Source organism: Mchenga conophoros, linkage group LG11 (genome assembly GCF_057382185.1).
Source record: "Mchenga conophoros isolate Kocher_MC1m ecotype Shallow Benthic linkage group LG11, M_conophoros_male_GT1.1, whole genome shotgun sequence".
Taxonomy (NCBI): Eukaryota; Metazoa; Chordata; class Actinopteri; order Cichliformes; family Cichlidae; genus Mchenga; species Mchenga conophoros.
Window position 1 is genome coordinate 11,033,057 of NC_140536.1, and position 17,583 is coordinate 11,050,639.

Consider the following 17,583-nt stretch of genomic DNA (forward strand, 5'->3'; position numbering starts at 1 on the left):
TAGAGCTCACTGTCTCCTTTTCCTCAACAGCATGCTGGCAGACAAACTGAACATGACTCCCGAGGAAGCCGAGAGATGGATCGTCAACCTCATCCGCAACGCCAGGCTGGATGCCAAGATAGACTCCAAACTGGTGAGACCCTCTGTCTTCTTCCTCAATCAGTCAGCCCTGTGCTTAAGTAATGAATCAAATCCTTTAAAACAAATCTCAGCAAATTGGGGGCTGTTTCAGAACCACTTCTGTGTAACCTCAGGAGGGAAAAGGAGCCCAACGCTATCCTCATTTTTAAAATTTTATTATTTTTTTTAAAATGGAAGGGTAGCTATAAGGACATTGTAACCGCAGTATCTGAGCCTTGTTACATATCCTCTTATGAGGCTCTATGTTGATCCTACATGTTATGGCATACCCATCGCAACAGTTCTCTGTAATCAGTAAATCATAGCTTAGTCTACCAGAATGACATAGAATTATCTAGATGTGCCTACAGTAGAAACGAATAGGACCTATGTGATACTTCTGGTTGGTCATTGTAGAATAGCATGCCTGTGAGACTAAAAGTTATTGGCATTATTGTGAGGCTATTATCCATTCTTCTAGGGCCATGTGGTCATGGGGAACAACGCCATATCGCCTTACCAGCAGGTGATTGAGAAGACTAAGAGCCTCTCGTTCCGCAGCCAAATGCTGGCCATGAACATTGAGAAAAAGCAGGCCCAGAGCAGCAGAAACGAGGTGAGTAATGCACAAAGTGTACATTAAAATAAAAATTCACACAAATCTCCACTCCCTGCTCATCGCTGTAGGGGAAGCAAAACTCACTTAACTGATCAGACTGAAGGTCAGCGTGCACTCAGGGTAGTTCAAAGCACCTCAAATGATCAGCTCAGAAGAACAAGGCTCAAGAATGTTGATGAACAACCGTCAACAAAAGCTCTCTTTACACGGAATAAAGCCAGTAAGAGCAAGTTTAACAGAGCTAATGCTTTCATCCCTCCATTGCTCTTCAAAGGCCTAATGACAAGGTAGATTCCAAACAACCATAAAACGAGGCCCGAGCTCAGTGACTCAGCTCAGCAGCGTAAATAAGGTGGACCCTCACTCTGGCTTTGGTGAACATTAGTCAAAGTCTGGAGTTTTCTGCACTTAGGACCTGTTACAGATGTCTGGCTCGGGGTCCAGTCATCCCCTTTAAGTCTGTTTTTGATGTTGACCTTGCACGTTATGGCGCTATGTAGGCAGTTCAAACATTGCAACTACGCGCAATGCTAAAATGATGCTCCGAACTCCCTGAAAAGTTGACATCTGTCAGAGCGGATTGACGGGCAGCCCGACACGACCGAGACCAGGCAGTTACAGCATTCATGATAACCGTGCGCCTCTTGAGTATCTTTTTGATGTGCTCAATTAGCCTCCTCCCTATTGTTTGAATGTCTGCAGCGGGAGTGCAACCCTAAAGTTATCCTATAAAAAAAGCCCCCCCCCCCCCCCCCCCCCCCCCATTAAGGAGTTTTTGTAATTAGACCAAAAAAGAGAGGTTGCAAACAACTCACAGAGCACGATTGCATCCTGCTGTCCTTAAGGCTACAAATTACTTGCATATAGGGAACATTTACAGCCCTACCATGTGGGCCAGCTGCTTAGGGTCCCTGTCAGCTCTCACAGCCACCCAGCACTCACCAACAGAACACACACATTACACACACCCGACAAGGGGAAAACGTCATCATATAACTGCTTGCACATGTATGTTACTTTTTTTACATTTCCCACAGTCAACAAGAAAGATTTGTTTTGATCGCTCACAGTGATGTGCAAATGGTCTAAATGTGATGTTTTCTTCACGCTTCTCTTGCAGACACCGAGCTGGGCAGGTCAGGAAAGCGGATTTTGATGGATCACCCGTGCCCTGTGGTGTTGCATCTTTTTCCCCCCACACTTGTCCCTCAAAGAGCAGATTACTGTTTTGCACTTGGTTCAAGTCATCACCAATTCAATAAAAGTGACCAACAAAACCATTTTCACCCATGATTGTCTTATTTCTGGACATTACATTCTGCACTTGAGGTTTGAGTGGTCAGAACTTTGTTTTTTTTCTCTCTCTCTTTCCTTGTTTTTTTTTTTTTTTTTTTTGCTCCGGTAATACTTGATGAAGTTTTAATGTTCGCATTGAGTCACCGAGTGGGACAGTTAAGACTAGTGCGTGTGTAATGATGAATGGCTGTTTAGTCTGTTGGTTTTATGGTGTTTTTAGTGGTTCACTTCACTGTGGCAGGCAGCCTCCCTGAGTGGGATGTCAGCTGAAGGAAAGAGGGGGGGGGGCAATGGAGGTGATGTGCAGTTACCAGTGGTCATACTGTGTGCCAGTCATCCTGTCCATCTGAGGACATGAGGGAGCCATAAAGAACCATTAGCCAGACGGACACAATCTTTTTAATGTCCCACCCCACCCCCACTTTTCTCTGCTTTCGACCTTCTCATAACTTAAGTCCTTTGACTCTCCCTAACTCCCTCTTTATTGCTCACAAACAGGGTGTCGATCCTTCATGTGCCTTTAATTTTCTTCCTACATGCAACTGAACTGCTAAACAAGGAATTCTATGTTTAAAAAGAAAAAAAAAATACACCTGCACTTTCCAGAAAGTGCAGCGAGTGTTTGATCACCCGTATGTGTGCTTCACCCGTAAACGTGCTCCTTTTGAGTGACACTGTCCTGTCCAAGAAGCAGCAGGACAGACCGATAATAGGCGCTTTCCCTCTTTTTATTTTCTTTCATAATGCGTCACAGACCAGCTCGGTTGACAAACACAAGTGCACTGTGTACATTTAGAGGTGAAATATGAAAACCTGTTTTTTCTTTTTTTGTTCTTTTTTTTTAAGTGGGTTTGTTCAAAGTACACAGCATGTCCCATTTTATTTATTCAGCGTGCTTTGTAAACATAGGTATCGGAGCAGGGTTTCACAATCGGTTCTATTTTTAACTGAGATCCCTTCTGGGCTTTGCTGGAAAAGGTGTGATATCAGAATTTAACTATGATTGAATTGTTTCTTTTGAAATGGTTCTCATCAAGACAAACACAAAAAAAAACTAGCAGAATTTAAAAAATACTTCAAGTTTTAGACACAAACACATCTGCTAAAATGTAGATTTATCTTCTTTGGTTGGAAATGATTATCACAGTTACAAACAGAATAAATGAAAAGGTAAATAAATAAAAAAAAGCTGTCTATTAAAGCCACATTTAAATTCACCAACATGTAAAGTGAAGACTACTGAACTATATGTATGTGTGTGTATGTATACAGACCCTTTCCAAAAAATTAGAATATCATGGAAAAGTTTATTTCCATAATTCCATTCAAAACGTTAAATTTTCATTGATTATAGATTCACGGCCCACAGCTTAAATGACTTCAAGTACTTAGTTGTTTATCTGTACATAATTTGGGCTTCCAGCTCATAAAACCCACAAAAACCGGAATTCAAAAGATTAGAATACCATGAAGACATTAGCATTTACTTCTCAGTTTTTGCATTTAAAAAAAAAAAAAAAAAAGGATCACATCAAGTCAATTAAAAATGGCGTACTTTCAAAATGATATGTCAATCTTCAATACTTGGTTGGGAATCCCTTTGCCTTAATCACTACCTCGATGCGGCGTGGCATTGCCTGGGAGTCGTGGAAGCCCAGATTTCCTTGATGCTTGCTGTCAGCTCTAAAGGTTTTTGGGTCTGGTGGACTTCATTTTCCTCCTGATAATATCCCATAGATTCTCAATGGGGTTTCGGTCCGGCTGGCCAGTGAGGGACTGTGATGGCATGGCCATCAAACCAGGTTTTGGAGCTTGTGGTGGTATGGGCAGGGGCCAGGTCCTGCTGGAAGATGAAATCTCCATCTCTGTACAGATCCTCAGCAGAAGGAATTGTGAAGTTTTCTAAAACATCCTGGTAGACTGCTGCAGTGACCTTGGATTTAAAAAAAGAGTTTACCAACACCTGCACCGGACTTTGCACCCTAAATCATGACTGACTGTGGATATTTCACACTGGACCTCAAGCAGCTTGGGTTCTGTTCCTCACCCGTCTTCCTCCAAACCCTTGGACCTTGATTCCCAAATGAAAGGCACACTGTACTTTCATCGGAAAAGAGGACCATGGACCACTGGCCAACAGTCCAGTCCTCCTCCTTGGCCCAGTTGAGTCGCTTCCGACGTTGGCTCGGGCTCAGAAGTGGTTTGACCCGAGGAACCCGACAGTTATAGCCCATATCCTGGATGCATCTGAATGTGGTGGATTTTGAAGCTGGATCTCTGCCATATTCTTAAATCTTCTGTTTGATAATCTGCCGAAGGCCACTGTCATCTCTTCTGCTGGTGCATCTTCTGCCACATTTTGCTTTTCCACTAGACTTTCCATTGATATGCTCAGACACAGCACTCTGTGAACAGCCAGCCTCCTTAGCTATGAACTTTTGTAGCTTACCCATCCTATGGAGGGTATCAGTGATGCTCTTCTGGCCAGTTGTCAAGTCTGCAGTCTTCACTATATTGAACCTAACTGAGACAATTGAAATAAACTGAAGCAATTTAATGACACCTGGGAAAACCTGTGCAGGTGCTTTTAGTTTAGTAGATGAGTTTGTGTGTGACACTGTTAAAACATTCATGCCCTGTAAAATTTGCTTCTAATTTTTTGAATTCCTGTTTTTGTGGGTTTTATGAGCTGGAAGCCCAAATTATGTACCAATAAAAAAAAAAAACGACGTACTTGAAATCATTTAAGTTGTGGGTCAAGAATCTATAATCAATGAAAATTTAATGTTTTGAATGGAAGTATGGAAATAAACTTTTCCATGATATTCTAATTTTTTGGAAAGGGTCTGCATGTCTGTATATATATAGGTAGGTAGGTGTGTGTGTGTGTGTGTGTGTGTGTGTGTGTGTGTGTGTGTGTGTGTGTACGTGCAGACAAACAAAATCTCATGAACCACCTTTAGCAGGAATAACTTGAACTAATTATTTTTGTCTGACTTTATCGCTCTCTCATATCATGGTGGAGGAATTTTGGCCCACTCTTCTTTCCAGTGTTGCTTTAGTTCATTGAGGTCGGTGGGTATTTGTTTATACAGAGCCACAGGCTCACCCCACAGGATTTCGTTGAGGTTGACATCTGGACTTTGACTGGACCATTGCAACACCTTGATTTTTTTTTTTTTTTCCCTCTTGCAGTCGTTCTGTTGTAGATTTTCTCCTGTGCTCGGGATTATTGTCTACTTCACGACACTATTTAGTATCGTTGATTCAATGACTGCAGGCTGTCCAGGTCCTGTGGCTGCAAAACAAGCCCAAATCATCACCCCTCCACCACTGTGCTTGACAGTTGGTATGAGGTATATGTGCTGATATGCTGGAGGGGTTGTTTAGTTTTTTTAGTTTTTTCCAAACACATGCAAATCTGAAAATCTAAGTCATGCTGCCATGTTCTTTTTACAAAGAAGAGGTTTTCCCTGCAACCCTTGCAAACAAGCCATACTTGTTCAGTCTTTTTCCCATTGTAGTGTCATGAATTGTAAGATTTAACATGTTTCTATGAGCACTGCACAGTCTCACCTTTGGGTGACGTTACTGTGAAGATTGTGGCATTGTATTAACACAACAGAATAAACCAGACCGGCAAACTGCCACAACAACGTCTTTTATAACTGATGATCAGTTAATTAGGTGCAGCTGATTAGTTGCACCTGGCTGCTACTAACCCTCACATTTCCTATGGAAACAGTAGGGATGCACTTAATTTTTAACAGGACTGTTGATAATCAACAGCTGATGCCAGGGGGATTTTCAAAAAAGGATTTTTGGTCTGTTTCCATTTTATTAAAGGGAAATGTAATGTCTTCATTGCAGAAAAAACCCCACTTTTGAAGCATTTCAGCCCTTCATTATTGTTTTTGAATGAGCTTGGGTTTATTCATTTAAAAAAAGGAACTGGAATTCGAAACACCACAGAAACGGACACAAAAGATTAATGACAAACCAATCCGTCCCTAGATAAAACACATGCAAAACAAGTCTGATCAGACGTGGGCACATTGTCATACATAGGATCATGTTATTCAACGCAGTCTCCCTTAGAGGTCAGGTTTATCAGCTGTTCCAAAACTTCATCGATCTTCACCAGCAGGTGAACTGTAGTTGTTTAGATTATTTCACGTTTTCAGTTAAATCTAATGGAAGAGCTCCTAAAGTGAACCCTGAGGGGAGACGGTTTTGTTTTCTAGATTTATGGTGATTCTAAAACTGTTTGCACAAGTGGACTGTAATGTTTCAGCTCTGTTTGTGAATGTCATGTTGGATTATTTTGGGATATTGAAGTTTCCCTCTTTCCATTTGGAGCCACAAACATGGAAAGTTGCTAAAAACAGATTGAACTTTCTCAGTTTGCCTCACTCTCATCCTGCCCTGGACATTTTGGATATTCCGATTTGTAGATGACCACTGTGGAGTGGCTTTTTTTTTTTTTTTCCTTTTCTAACTAAATAAACTGTGACAAAAAACCCACGATGGAGACCATCTAGCCTGGATCTCTGATTAGCAGAGTGAACAGCAGCTCCCCTCATTGCTGTTATGGCACTGAGGGCTCTAAGCCAGACCATCCAAATGCTGACGTCACCCCCCCTCATCCCCACTTCTGTGCACTGCAAGGAGCGGGAGGGGAGGGATGGAGAGAATAAAGTGATTGGTTTACCGACCCCCTTCTCCATGACACATCATGAAAATAAAAGTGCCGGAGGCCTAAATTATCACATTCACCTTAACCGTGCACTCTTAGATGTTGTTTTAGAGACAAATCCAAACCAGCAGCTCTGCCTGTGGCTAACAGGCCTCCTGACCACAATGTCTGGATAAATAAATAAACAAAGTGAGGACAAAGGTCACCATAAGTTTCAGGATTTATTTTTTAAACATAGGGTTTCCCTCACTCACATTTTTTCGGTTCTAGTGACCAAATCATGCCTTGTACCACCGGGTTTTTGAGTAGTAATGTGTTCTTTTTTTTTTTTTTTTTTTAAACTACCTGGCTCCTCTGCTGGTTGAAGTGTAAGAAATATATCTGCCCTGTTTTGTTTTTTTCCTTTTTCTTGACCTCCCACTTGTAGGATCACTGACGTGGACAACGGAGCTGCTCTCACATGAAAATAATTTCCTGAAATAAATAAAAGATTAAGTGCCACACCTAGTGGCTGAAAGGGGTAGAGCATTTACAACTTGGATTCCACTGGGTCAGAAAACATCAGGAGAAAATGGTATTCTGCACACGGCCACGTTTATGTGTGTGGCTGTTTTACCTGAAGCCCTCCGTCATCAACTTTAATACGTTCATTGCCCTTTGTAATCACTCATCTGCAGGTCAGCCGGCAGTCTGAATGTCGGGGGAGGGGGGGTAGTGGACGAGCTCCAGCTTTTCCCCACGAGGTGAGACGCTCCTGACTGAAGGAGAAGGCTCACCGACTTGGATATGTCCTTTCTTTGGGGTCACGTGGGTCACCCTGGAAGGCCCGGCATGAGGGGAAAAGCGGAAAAACTCCCAGAAACGATTGAATGATTGATCCAAGTTCCACAATTACAGCCTCTCCGACGATTAGCATTAATTTCAGAGAGGGGGTGGGGGTTGGAGTAAAATAGGCGTGACCATATGGTTGACTTTACCCATGCTATTACCATAAATTATGCAGATAATTTTTCTTTTTCGTGGGGTGAACCTCTAATTATTAAATAGGGCCATCGTCAGTGGAATAAAGCTCAACCGAGATAGACTGGCTGTGCAACAATTACATCTCCAGTTGAGAGGAGTCAAAAACTTTGATTTGAAACTTCTGCCGAAGGGCAAAGGGGCGTGTTTGGATGATGATTTGGGTCCTAAATAATCTTGTCGTTTGGCAGAAAAAAAGTCCATTGTATACGGACTGCAATCCCATTATCCAGAAACGAATACATCAACTTTTTTCTTTTCTTCTTGAATGACGATCCAGCTTTTTTCTTAATGCTCACTAGGACCCAGAGGCAGCCTCGGATCGGCCAGTGTGGCCGAGTTTGCGCTAGGGGGCTAGGGGAAGGAGGGGAGAGGAGGGAGGGTGGGGGGAATACAAGAAATGTCATCTCGAACATCTGAAATAAGGAGCAACACACAACGCGAAGAGTCTCCACACGTGACAGCGACACGGCGCTTATATCTGGCAAAAGGCAGCAGCGAGCATCAGGACCGATCGGGAGTTCCAAGTCACCGCTCAGTCTGAGCAGCGCGCAAAACGCAGACTCACTTCACCGGCTCTCGTTTTACGCTCTCAAACAAGCAACACATGTGTTTCTGCTGGAAGCCAAGTGGACGAGCCTGAGAGAGGAAACGCAGGTAAACGGAATCTAAGCACCCCAATTTTCCCCCTTTCTTTACAGAGAGGAGGAAAGGACCCCCTCCTCCTCTTTCTCCTCCACCACCTCCCCTTCTTTACCGCTACCACCTTTTTCCTCCTCCTCGGACCTCTGTTCTCTTCTGGAGACACAAGTTTCTCTCTCTCTCTCTCTCTCTCACTCACACACACACACACACACACACACACACACACAGAGGGATGCTGCACGTTCCCCATTCGCACTTGCACTCAGAGGTGGGAAGCTGAAAGTGGAACCGGAGCGGAATTGCACTTAATCTTGTGAAAGGTACACAACATCACGTTACTCACGGAGCGTTATTATTATTTATTATTATTATTTTTATTTTTTGGCGACCACTACGCACAGTTGCCTTTATTTTTATTTTTATTTTTAGAGAGGGGTGCCCTTTGAGCTTTACATTTGCGATTGTTCCGACACATTAACACACAGAAGCTTCTCTGCTTTTTTGTTTTTTTTGGGGAGGGGGGGGGGGGGCTTCAGTGCACTCCTCTATCATCCCCACGCATCAGTGTTTAGGGAAGGTGTTGATTTCGTTACACTGTTATCACAGTAACCTCCTTTGTCATTCTCCCCCTCAGCGCACGGACACTTTTACTCAGTGAGGATCAGCGCGCTCCATAAAATGATCCCAGTCGGCGACTTGATACGATGTCACATCTCGTCTTATGTTTGACACATCCGATGACCAGCTAAAGAAACGTGGAGGAGGACGTTTCACAGATTTCGAGATTTTAACTGGAGTCCGAGCTACACACCGCCGTCCAGATGCAGTTTCGACTCTTCTCATTTGCCCTGATCATATTGAACTGTATGGAGTACAGCAACTGTCAGGCGCCGTCGCACCGCTGGAGGAGAAACAAAAGAGGTAACTAGAAGGTTAAAACCTTCCAGTATTACAGGAGCATCACTTTTAAGGGTTCGCAAAGAGTTTGTGTGTGTCCGGGGAGGTAACTAGCCTAAACAAGGTTGTTCACACACTCTGTAAAAAGTCCTCTTCGCTCCTACTTGTAGCCCCTGTTTTGTGCGCACTAAACGCGGGCGGAAAGTTGTTGGGTTTTGTTGTTGTTGTTTTTCTTTTAGAAAATGAAATTAAATCTGAATTTTGTTTTCAACGCACGTAACTTAGTGCCGTCGATCCAAACCAGAACATTCCAGAAATCCATGCAAAAAGGAGAAAAAATGAATAGTTGTTTGAGCTACAGCTCATTCTTACAGCATCTCATGTAACCTACTGACCTCTCTAAAATAAGATTTTCCACATTGTTTAATGATTTCAGAGCCGGTAACTGGTGCGTAAAATGTGCGCAAAATGGGCCACGCGCATCCAAAATGACAAAGAGCGAACTGGATTAGCGTTAATTCAGGCTATCTGTGGATGTTCTGGTACCAGAAAAGGTGCAGTGTGTTGGAGGCACGTAAAGCGCTACATAAATCGTAAAGCGCTACATAAATAAATAGCGCTTTGGGTCTGTAGCGAGCAGGAGGTGACTTATTCAGTGGACAGATACGGAATCCCCGTCCTCACACTTATGGATGCCACATCTCAACTCCACCCTCCCTCCCACCTACCACCTCTTAAGCTGGTTTTAATTGATCTCATAACCACTTTAAACAGTTGGTAGGAAAAGCGCATAACAATCACCCTGCAGAGGCGCAGGAGCTGTGAGGAGGGGTCGGGGGCAGGAGGGGGGGAGCAGCACCTTCGTAAATACCACTCTCTACTCTGTATGAATGAGGAGCCAGCCGGATTAGGAAAGTGGCCCCTGCGGAGCCCTCCTCAGACCTGTGACATAACACATTGCCGAGATCCTTTTTAGGGTGACCGTGAGAGGAAATGTGGTCCAGTTTGTGCATGGCGCTAACAACCCACGTCTAAAGGTAGGACACTTGAAAAACTCATTTAAATTCAAAGGGGGGTGGTGGTGGTGGGGGGGTGGGTTCATGTAAATTGTAAGGCAATCACATATTTAATCATATGCGCTGCGTGCCAGGGGGAACCTCCACACTCTGCAAGCCCTCCACTGCCCATCTGCAAATAATCAGGCAATCACTGTGGGGTACTGGCACACACACGTTTTTCAGCCCCTCTCTTTCTCTCTGCATCTCTCTCTCTCATTGCACCGTGCAACTTTTAGATAGCACACAAGATATGGAGTGCCATTTATGTGGTAAGAGCAGTGTTTCGCCCTTAAGAGCGCCTGTAATCTGCAGGGTTGGATGGTCAAGCAGCAAATCCAGCGGTGCACATTTGTCTTTAGGTGCCTCTTTATCTGTGCTGCTGTCTGTTTGTGTGTGAGGGAGAGTTCGGAGAGAGAAAGAAGGAAGAGAGCTGGGGGGTGGCCTAACCAGCGGGGACGAGATCAAAAGGTTAACTTACACATTTGACCTCAAGAACAGCTTCAGGCTGAGGACGATAAGCTACACACTGTTACCGCTCACTCTCAGAGCGGATGTTACACTTGTCATGCTAACCCCGTGCAAATATGCACAGGTTTGGCCTTTATTGTAATGTTTAAAGTATACGTGTGTGTTTGTGTGTGCGTCTGTATTGAGGGGGGTGGATATACAGCACTTTGGGCCAAAACTGCCATCCTAGCAAGCAGTGGGCAGTCAGCCAAGTCTTCAGTATTTGTTTCCTTCCTTTATTTATCACGGTTATATTGAAAGAAGCATGTGTAAGAGATCATTGTCCAATAGGCCTAGAAATGCTTGAATATTTTTCTAGCCCTCAAGGTTCCTGTGACAGTTTTATATACAGCCTGTCTGGCATGCACGGGGAAGCTATCCAAAGCTTTCAGGAGTGTTGAGACCCAGGCACGTTTAAAACTCAGTTTGGCCGTGCTCGGCTCCCCCAGGCGAAACTGCTGTAACGAGGAATGAAAGACATCCTGCTTAATTTACCAAACACTGATGAGTATAAACAAAAGAAAAGAGAGTTTTTTTGCCACTGATATGCTATGGCACACGTAGCCGCATAACTGAGCGAGGTGTAAGGAATGGAGATGCCATCATAATGAGGGGAATGGGGGCGGGCGGGTTTGTCAAGGAGTAACGCTGCCGTTGCATGTGACCCCCGGCGCGCGGTCAAGATTGGGATCTTTGTGTGGTTTTCTGGGCTGGTCTGGTGTTGCTCACACACTGCATGGCATGAACCAGCCTCTTGTTTTGACTGTGGCAATTGTGCATATACACTTAAAAAAAAAAAAAAGAAGTAAAACAGATGACAGAATATATTAAATTTACACCTCCTTACCCCCTATCGTGCCCACTAGAAATAGGAAAATGATGCCAATGAGCCCTGCTATGATATCATAGCTAGACACAGGGGTATTACTTTTCATTTTTATTCTCTGGCTAATGATGCCACCTGCTGACTCCATAAAATCAGGCTCGAGTAGGAGCGCTGCCTGAAGGAACAGGGATACACAGTGGGGCCCTAAGCCGTTTTAACTGGTAATGAATAGGTAATGGCAGTCGAGAGTGGTGAAAAGTTGCCATGTGATACTGTTAACCCTTTGTGCATCAAGCCAGAAATCCCAAATTTGAATTCCCTGCAGGTCATAGCATGGTTCAGATCAGATTCAGCTGTGGAATCTGTTACTCAACTGTGTTAACTGGGTTCCCAGATGCTTGTTTTTTTGCGTGTTTTCTGTTGAAGGACCAAAGTGAATAGATTAAACCAATGCAGAGTTGGAGGGGGCGAGGCTAGAGATGCATGACACTTGCAGCATGGATGTGTTTGTGTGTGTGTGGGGGGGGAATATGGTTTTAGTGCTAAAAATCACAAGATGTTACTGAAAATGAGTGAAAACGTGATACTCTCAGGTAGTGGACTCTTCTTAACTGATTCTATGGTTTACTTTGATAATACAGCAAAAGTTTGGTGGATTTTCTTTTTAGATGCAGCTTAGCTACTTGCACATAGTGCGCTCTCTTTTCTGAGCCCTGCACATCAGCCTGTGGACCTGTGTGTGCTGAAAGCTTGCACAAAGTCCCAGGTTTGTGGGTGTAAGTGTTAATGTTGGAACACAGCACTTCAGCGCAATATAATCTGTTGATTAAGTGTTTAAGGGGAATGACAGGAAGAAGCTGCTTTTAAACCAACCCTCGCTAGTCTGGAAAAAAAGTGTGTGTGGAGGGAAAAAGCCTGATGGCACGTCTGTTAACAAGACCTTCTCACATGATGCCACTCTACTCCAGGTGATGTTAGCACTGCAGCCTCACTCGTCTGTTTTTTTTTTCTTTCTTATTCCATAGCTAACACTTGAAAGTGTGTTTGTTTTATTCGTGTGAAGCACGGGATTGGTCTCCGGAAAATGCTGAAAAGCCATCGGATCTGATCTCAGCAGAGATCCGTCCTTCTCACCCACCATCCTTGGAGGTTGTGCTGAGGAGAGAGAGGAGGGGGCTTTTTAGGGGATGAGGAAGGCATATTTAAAAGCGTATTTGGAAGCGGCTGAATGTGAACAGCATCACCTGAGAGGGATTACAGCGGGCTGAGTCTTGACCTGAGCTCGAGCTCCAGCGTCAAGGAACAGAGCTCTGTCTTTTTTCTCCCAGGCCCTGTCAGCTAAGCTTCGAGAAGTGTAAATCTTTGTGTGTGTGTGTGTGTGTTTGTGTGTGTCTGAGAGAGAGAGTGAGTGGGAGAGGAAGAGTACTGGCAGATACATGGACACCCTGCAGGTGCATGTTACCGATGATCAAGGGTCCACAACACACATCCTCTCCCTTCACCCACCCCAACTTCTTCAACTAATCATGTTCACGGTCTGTCTTGGGGATTATCGTGGCCATTAAGGACAATGATTCACTTATGCACTATATTGATAAATCACATTAGTCTGACCCAGCCTCCGAACTCTGTCGAAAGACTAGCTCCTCGTCTGACCTGCACGTCGATCCCGGCCTGTAGTGCAGCTCCCACTTCAAGTCCCAGCGGTATCAGGTGAAGCCGGTGAAAGGCTCCTCAGTGCGTTCGTGCCATGCTACACTGCTGAAAAACCCCCAGCAAGAGGAAAAAAACATGCAGTGGCATGAACTTTCTTCTGTAGGGAGACACAGATCTGGATTCTTTATTGGGCTCCACGACAAAGTAGGATGATCCGATCTGCTTTTTCTCCACTGTTTTACCATCTGAAAAATTCAGTAAATCCCAATGAATGAATTGAGTTTGCTGAATAACCTTTTTATTTATGAGCGTGTGATCGTGAGGTAGGAGATGTACTCATATTCGTCTATCAACTTCTTCCATCTCCAGATTCGGGCTCTCTTTCATAAATTCTCTCCCCACCTTTTTTGGCTTTTTTTTTTTTTTTTTTGATAGGGAGGCTGGGTTGGAGGGTTAGGAGGGGGATACGCATGGGGATGTTCCTTTCCAACTTTCAACTATTGTCATCTGAGGATCCCATATACTGGCAAAGCTAAATGCCAAACAGATGTTTTCAATTTTAGGCGATGTGTTACCACGCTGTAAATTTTTTTTCTTTTTTTTTTTCGGAAATGTGAAATAAAATAAAGCTATTATATAAAATCTTAGAACACACTCCATGTTTCCTCATGGTGACTGGAATCTCTCAGCAGCAGACAAAAACTACAGTGTCTGTCCAGAGTGTGAAGACTTTTTTTTTTTTTTTTTTGCATCCCTCACCTATGCCTGTTCCTTCGCAGCAATTACACCTTAATACGTTTCCTTATAAAGCTTCTAAATATGAGCAGCCAATTTGGTCCAATTCTCTCAAGTTTATTGGGCCATAAAAGATTCTAATGTTGGGAATCATTTCTAAGTGCCACACATAAAACAACAAAACAAAAAGAGTATTTAAAAAAAAAACACATACAAGGTCCTTCCAGGTGGGAGAGCTGCCCAGAGCTGGGGATGGAGCCCCTCGAGCTTACACCAGAATGCATTTCCAGGCTGCTTACCTCTCACGTTACTAATACACACCTCTAAAAGAATCCAGTGAAGAGCTGTTTAGAGGTAATGATGTGAACACAATAGGCATCTATTGTGTTTTTTTTTCCTCAATGAATCTAATCATGGGAATTGTTAAAATGAGCCATTTCCCCTTTCGCTTTACACAAAACAAAGCATTAAAATTAGGCTTAAAGCTGGACATTTTAAGAAATGTGTTCATTCACATGAGTTAGATCATGCTTATGCCAGCAGCCAGTTCGCTTAGTTTAGTGTAAGCGCTGAAAACAGTCAGTCTGACTCTGTCCAAAGGCAACAAAACCACACGCAAAGCTCACTAATTAACACAATGTAATTTAACACACTACAGAAAGTGTAAAAACTACACTTACACTAGTGGGATTTTATATTTTCCCTGTAACATCGGTTTGTGTTAAACTGCAGTAAACTACTGCACTTGGATTCGCTATTTGCAGTTATTCTAGTTTATTACAATTACATATGTATATACAGTATTCTTTAAGGTTTCTACAACAATGTAATTATTATTATAAAATTGTAAAATGGTGTAAATATTTATGTACTGTTTTATTAGCTGACAGACTGCTGCTGTATGTTCACATAATACACATAGCAGTGATACCTAATGTTCTCATGACCTCCACGAAAAAAAGGAATAGGTTGAGTGTTGAGCTGTCCTTTCACATTTTAAGAAGTATAAAAACTTGTATAAAAACATACATTTCCTTCTTTACATGTTGATTATTTTCCTATTTTCCTTCTTCTAGTTATTACATGAAATTAGGCCAGTGGTGCTCGAACTTTTACATCATTCCTCACACGGCAGGAAGAAATACTTTCACGCCCCATCTAAACAAAAACAATGACAGAAAAGCAGCTTTATTCATAAGATCAACTCATTCACAATGAATCCTTCAGTAACTTTTGTTTTAAACAAACAACTGTAACTTTTGTCACTAGACTGCTTCATTCGTCTGCACCACTTCTTCAAAAAAGCAACAAGTTAAACAGAATGTCAACATTCCCAAACATGGAAAAATAAAGTTGGGTCTTAGCCTTATAAAAAAGAAATCCAGAAACTTGTGAACAGAGATGAAAAATAAAGGATTTAGTGAGAGTTTAATACTTTTCACTCTTAGTGGCTGCAGTGAGCCTGTTTTTGACTGCAGAGCTGTGGCGGGGCGTGGTCTGCGGCACGGCTGCGGGGGAGGCAGACGCACCTGAGCGGCTTAAAACAGAATTAAGTGGGTCCTGTTGTTGTTGTATGTAGGCTGTAGCCGAAACGCTTCAGCTGCATGCGTAAGGCGACAGCCGCAATAAAGAAGCGTACTGAAAAGTGCGAACATGTGGCCGGGTCTGTTGTGCTCCAATCCTGGGTTTCGGCACCACTGTAAATGATGCACGACAGACCTGACCACATGTTCGCACTTTTCAGTACACTTCTTTATTGCGGCTGTCGACTTACACACGCGGGTGCAGATTTTCAGCGGATGCGCATATTATTAACGTAACTGCCGCAAATTTCTTTGTTCCGCAGTAAAAGGGATTCCGATGTTAAACCTGACTTTTCTGCCAGGTAACTTGCGCCCCACCTGCCAGAACTGTGGGTCCCACCAGCTGGGTGCGACACACACTTTGAGAACCATTGAATTAGGCTAGCTTCAGGCTAGCTTTAAGCTAGCTTGAGTCTGATGATAAGTTTTATGTTAAACGTCCAGATATCAAAAGTATATCGATAGAAATCGTCACTTTTGGAAAACGTACATAGCATACATAATAGAATATTGAGCACATTTATCACATCGTGTGCTTTTATCACTCCAATATGTGAAATGGTCAGGGTTAGGGTGCCCTTAGTCAACACTACACAGCATAAAATGACAACCAGAAAGCAAAAAATGTGTTTTCACAACACATAACATGTAATTTTCCTTAAGATATTTTATGAATATTCCATTTCTTTATAGCCGGCTGGCTCTAAATGTTTAGTGGATCATTTAGAGCCCAAGAGCCTTTGGAAGGAAGGCTAATGTATAGTGTTTCTAGAAAAAGCCACACTCAGTATGTGCTCTTGTTTACCATATTGATATGATCCTTTGTGTGCGTGTTGACTAGTACCTACTTTGCATTGATCTGCAAAGCCCGGAAATCTGAAACTCAAGGAGGCCCCTTGAGAAAATACACCAGCATGTACAGAAACAAACACACACACACTGACTCGAGTTTGGTGCTAAGGTCTGCTTCAATGCCTGTTAGAATGGCTCTAACAAGAAGGAGGCATGGGGCTCTCTGATTGCTACCCCCGTGCCCAGCCCACCCCTTAACACTCGACAGATGGACAAGACTCCTTCTTTTTTTTTTCTCCCCCCCTCCCTTCTTTTATGGGACCTCTAATTATGCTTACATGCCACATCAAAATAAAGCTCAGCATGTAATGCCTTTGGTATGGAGAGGAAGTGAGCTGGTCAGATGCAATAAAGCGTCTCTCTGCGGCACGTCTGTAATTTGGTGGCCTGAGTATGGACACGGAGAGGTAAAGGTAGGGAAGTCCCCACTGCCGCCTGCTGAGTGCGTGGTGCGGTACAGCCATCTATGGAGTGGCACTGAGGTGCTTTATTGAAGAACGCTCAACAAAATCCGCTTTTCTTGCTATCTTGGTTTGCCAGTATCATTGTATACTGTGTGAAAGACAAAACCAACGCACTTTCAATTACATATAACCGTGACAAGATATTTTACCCCCACCCTTGATGCATCGTTGGCGGGGACTGTAAGCACCCTCTGTTATGGCTTTGTTATGGTTTTGGCTGAGGTTGAGGTTAATGTTGGTAATTGGGCACCCTCAGATTAAATAAGGACTTGCCTGTGGAATTAGGCTTGGACTAGTTGAGACAAGAGCTTTGAATGATACAACGTGTCATGCTTAGACCGGATTTTTTATTTTATTTTTTGGTTTTGTTTTCCTGGCCATGGAGCTGTGTTGAGGCTGGCCTGTGCTTCTGTCATCTAACTCTCAAGCCTCATGGTGTGAGGAGAGGAAGGCCTCATAGCTGCCTGTGGAGTGCAGAAGCACCCGGTGTGTTTTTAATCAGAAACAGGGCTGGGAGTCATTACTGGGCCTTGATGCTTAGCTCATTGTCTCTTTGACTCCCTCTGTGGAGAGAAAGGAAGGCAGAGGACGAGGAGGAGGAAACAGACC

At 43.4% G+C, this 17,583-nt stretch overlaps 2 protein-coding genes across 4 annotated transcripts in view; both read left to right on the forward strand.

The window, feature by feature from the left end:
• The window catches only part of eif3ea (eukaryotic translation initiation factor 3, subunit E, a), a 28,353-nt gene extending 26,334 nt beyond the window's left edge, over positions 1–2,019 (forward strand). Inside the window, exons 11-13 of the mRNA XM_085290880.1 lie at positions 31–133; positions 602–736; positions 1,860–2,019. Of these exons, the coding sequence (XP_085147006.1) occupies positions 31–133; positions 602–736; positions 1,860–1,895 (274 nt within the window). The 3' untranslated portion in view covers positions 1,896–2,019. The remainder of the gene's footprint in view (positions 1–30; positions 134–601; positions 737–1,859) is intronic.
• Positions 2,020–8,164: 6,145 nt separating this feature from the next.
• rspo2 (R-spondin 2) overlaps positions 8,165–17,583 on the forward strand; it is a 61,464-nt gene continuing 52,045 nt past the window's right edge. Inside the window, exons 1-2 of one of the 3 annotated variants that reach the window (XM_085290882.1) lie at positions 8,165–8,408; positions 9,031–9,317. In XM_085290882.1, the coding sequence (XP_085147008.1) occupies positions 9,118–9,317 (200 nt within the window). In that variant the 5' untranslated portion in view covers positions 8,165–8,408; positions 9,031–9,117. Of the gene's footprint in view, positions 8,409–8,564; positions 8,717–8,927; positions 9,318–17,583 lie in introns of those variants that run through there. The other 2 variants (XM_085290883.1, XM_085290884.1) reach the window with 2 other exon arrangements.